The sequence below is a fragment of the Volvox carteri genome (genome assembly GCF_000143455.1).
Source record: "Volvox carteri f. nagariensis unplaced genomic scaffold VOLCAscaffold_50, whole genome shotgun sequence".
In the NCBI taxonomy this organism is placed as follows: domain Eukaryota; kingdom Viridiplantae; phylum Chlorophyta; class Chlorophyceae; order Chlamydomonadales; family Volvocaceae; genus Volvox; species Volvox carteri.
Window position 1 is genome coordinate 336,600 of NW_003307593.1, and position 3,539 is coordinate 340,138.

Consider the following 3,539-nt stretch of genomic DNA (forward strand, 5'->3'; position numbering starts at 1 on the left):
AGGCCCTGTACGGGATCCACTGGCTGCCCTGTCAGTACCGCATTGATGATCACCGGATCGATCCCCGCCGGCTGATGCGTTCCCATGAGGGCCCCGACGGAGGCACTTCCTGGCCGTACCAAGTGCTGTAGGTGAATAGGTACGGCGGGGCGGGGCGCCAACGTCGGCGGCGCCGGCGGCAGCTTTGCCTTCTTAACGGCAGCCTTCTTCGCCGACTTCTTTCTGCTGCCAGCACTGGCCGCGCCGCGGCGCGCCGTCGGCGCCGTCGGCACCAGAGTACGGCCCGCCGCTGCCGCTGCTGCCGCGGCGGATGCCGCAGCGATGGCAGGCCCCGCCGTCGCGGGCCGGCTCTGTCCCGCTGCAAGCGCCGCCTCGACCATCTGCCGCATCATCAGGTAGTCCGCATCTCGATTGACGTACGTGTTCGTGACTGGCGCGTCCGGTGGCTGGCTAAGGCTGCCGTACGGACCGGAAACACCCGCAGTCGCGGCGACGGCGGCGCTGGCGGGACCTCCGGCACCGCCGCCGCCAGTACCTCCGCCCCCACCTGAAGCGCCTCCGCCGCTGCCGCCGGCCGCTACTGTACCGCTGGCGGCCGACGGACCGTTGGCGCTGTTCCCCAACGGCACAGTAATACCAAGCGCACGTTGATGAAACTGCAGTACAGCTTTCGACGGTAGAAACGCCGGCTGTTGTGGCGCTGTGCCGCCCTTCTTAGCCATTGCCGACTTTCGTTTAGGCGCCGGCGCGGCGGCATCCAACGGATTCACAGCGCCCGGGCTGGCGCTGCCTCCAGCTGCAGCTGCCGCTGCCGGCATGGGGCTTGGGCTGATGCTGCGCCCAAGCGGTCCACCGCCGCCGCCGCCGCCGGCAACGGCAGGCGCTGCCGCTGGCGGCAGCGGCGCCGGCGGCTGCCCCAGCGGCGACCCTCGCCCCGCGAGGGCAGCGCCGAAGGACGCCGTGAGGCGCTGCGCGGGTGATGCGGGGCGGCTGTTGCTGCCGATGGTGTTGGTGAAGGAGCCGCTGATGCGGGAGGGCGGCTGGGAGAGGATGCCGGGGGCAGGGGAGGGCGCTCGGACGTGGGAGCCTTTTCCAGGGGACTCCAAATTAGGCATCACCTGCGGACAGGAAGAGCGCACAATTCCGCGGAATGCGCCTAAACAGGAATAATTGGAATATGTAGTTTTTGGCAAAAAGATTTTATGCATGAGAATTAAGGACACATTGCGGGTTGTTGGTGAGTTGTCGTTTTTCGCGGATTGTTATAAAAACAAGATTCAAGGCCAGAAGAGATCGTCGCAATCGACAAACAAGCGCACACACATGCAAAACACAAACAACAAGGCCCCCAGTTCTGTCCCCGCCCGCACCAGGTACAGCTTCTCCAGTACGTCCAGCTCCTCCACCATTGCCTCGTCATCGGAGGACAGCGGCCCGAGGTCACCGTCGCTGCTGCTACTACTGGAGGGGATTTTCGGAGGCGGTTTCGGAGCCAGCTCCATGCTTTCCTGCAGAGTAGCCAGGAGGGGGAGGAAGGAGACGAAGAATGTTCGGAGGGGATCACGGCACGAACGACAGATGGAGGGGGACAAACAGGCAAGCAAAGAGGGGGGGGCCCGCGGAGAGGGAGAGGGAAAGAAAGAGCACCTCACAGCAGCACCATGCAACGAAAGGTAGCCAGAGGGTGAGAGAATGAGAGAATGAGAGAATGAGAGAATGAGAAAATGAGAGAATGAGAAAATGAGAGAATGAGAGAATGAGAGAATGAGAGAATGAGAGAATGAGAGAATGAGAGAAGAGAGGGAGAGAAAGAAAGAGACCGGCGGACGGAAGGAATTTGTGGCGTGCCCAAGCTTGCCTAGCGGCCAGCCTCGCCAGCTGGCTCCACCACCTCGGAGGCCCCGTCCCGCCTTTCCAGGAAAACACCACTCGCACCCGCACTCACAGCCCAATTCAGTATAGGAAGGGGTGGGCGCCCTTTCCTGCACCGGGCGAGGCTTCCCCCGGCGGCTTGTCCGACCTGGAGGACAACAGGGGATCCTGGAAGGCTCTCCGTACATCTCGGCCCCAACCACCCACACACCCAACCATAACCCCCACAACCCCCGGAAGGAGTCAGACTCCCCCCCCCCGGGGCCCCTGTTGACCCCCCCCTACCTGGAAGAACCGGCCAAGGGCCTCCGCGATGTTGTCCACGGCCGCAATCTTCCGCGGCAAGGCCGCCACATCCTTCATCGGCGTACGGCTGCTCGGTCGGATGCCGGCAGCGGCGGCAGCAGCGGCGAGGGCGCCTCCGGTTGCCGCAGCGCCGCCGCCACCAAAGGCGGTGACGCTGGCGCTGCGGCCTGCTGGTACTGTGGCGGCGCCGCCGGGGCTGCTGCTGGGCGGGCTTCGGAGTCCGGTAATGGAGGAGGCGCCTGCTTGGTTTCGGGGCGTGACGTTGCTGGGGGCGCCCATCATGCGGACCAGGGAGGTGGCTGGCGGGGCTCCACCGGTGGCGGCGGTGGGGCTGGGCCCGATGCCGCCGCCGCCGCTGGTGGTGGCGGGTAGCATTCCGAGAGAGTTGCGGCGGTTGCCCCTGGCCGGAAGCTGACCAGCGGCGTCCGCCGTGCCGCCGGCTGCTGCGGCTGCAGCGCCCCCGGCTGCCAGGAAGCCGGCGGCAGTGACTCCGGTTGTGGTGTGAATATGCATCATGTGTGTACGGCTTATAATGCGTAGGATATTGTGTCGGATGCGACGCGAGGGAGCCTGAGCGCCTAGTCGGGCGCAGCGGGGTTAGCTAGAGCTGAACGGAGGGGCAGCAACTGATGGTCCGGCTGCTAGGCGCCACGCTGTGCCGCCTGTGCACGGAGGAGGGCTGGCTGCGGGAGAGCGGGGGAAGGTGTGTGCGTATGGAGGGGGGTGTTTAAAGGCTATTGTGGGGAAAGGTAGGGACACGGAGGGCCAGGGTCGGGCAGGCTGGAGAGGCGTTTGACGGGAAGTGTTGCTGCACGGCCACGGTCCTGGCGCGGTGACGGCAAGATAAGGCGTAATATAAAGACAAGGCTATATGCTGCCGCCAGCAACGGTTGCAATTCGGGTTGCTCAAGTTGTGACGTGCGCAAGGCATGCGCAGCAGCGAGAAACGAAGAGGCATACACGGCTGGTAGGTGGTAATACCGAAAGACGTTTCATACCTTTCTTTGTTCCTCCTTGTGCCGGCACGCATCGGCGTCATTTTGCACCGGGTCTGAAGAGGCTCATGAGCCACAGAAGGACGCTGCCACGATGCCCCAGTGCTGTTGATGATAGGTTCCAGAAATATGTAATGTTGTAGACAGCAGAGTTTACAAATGATGCTGGAAACCAGGGCACTTCTACCTTCGGCTTACTATAGGAAAGCTAAGATTACCCTAGCCGCACGTGAGATTGATTGTTAAGTGAAATCATGTTGCCTTAAGCTATAATAATTGTAAGGTAGATTGTGCAAAAAATGTGTGCTCACGGCAGAGCTTCGACCTTATAAGGAAGGGCCACAGATGTCGTGTTAGGAAATCAGT

At 62.7% G+C, this 3,539-nt stretch overlaps 1 protein-coding gene across 1 annotated transcript in view; it reads right to left on the reverse strand.

The window, feature by feature from the left end:
- Positions 1 to 2,694, reverse strand: part of VOLCADRAFT_96186 (uncharacterized protein) — a gene marked incomplete at both ends in the record, with an annotated part of 14,561 nt that extends 11,867 nt beyond the window's left edge. The window contains 3 exons of the mRNA XM_002955286.1: positions 107 to 1,118; positions 1,371 to 1,508; positions 2,158 to 2,694. Coding sequence (XP_002955332.1) covers positions 107 to 1,118; positions 1,371 to 1,508; positions 2,158 to 2,694 — 1,687 coding nt within the window. The remainder of the gene's footprint in view (positions 1 to 106; positions 1,119 to 1,370; positions 1,509 to 2,157) is intronic.
- Between the last annotated feature and the right edge of the window lie 845 nt (positions 2,695 to 3,539).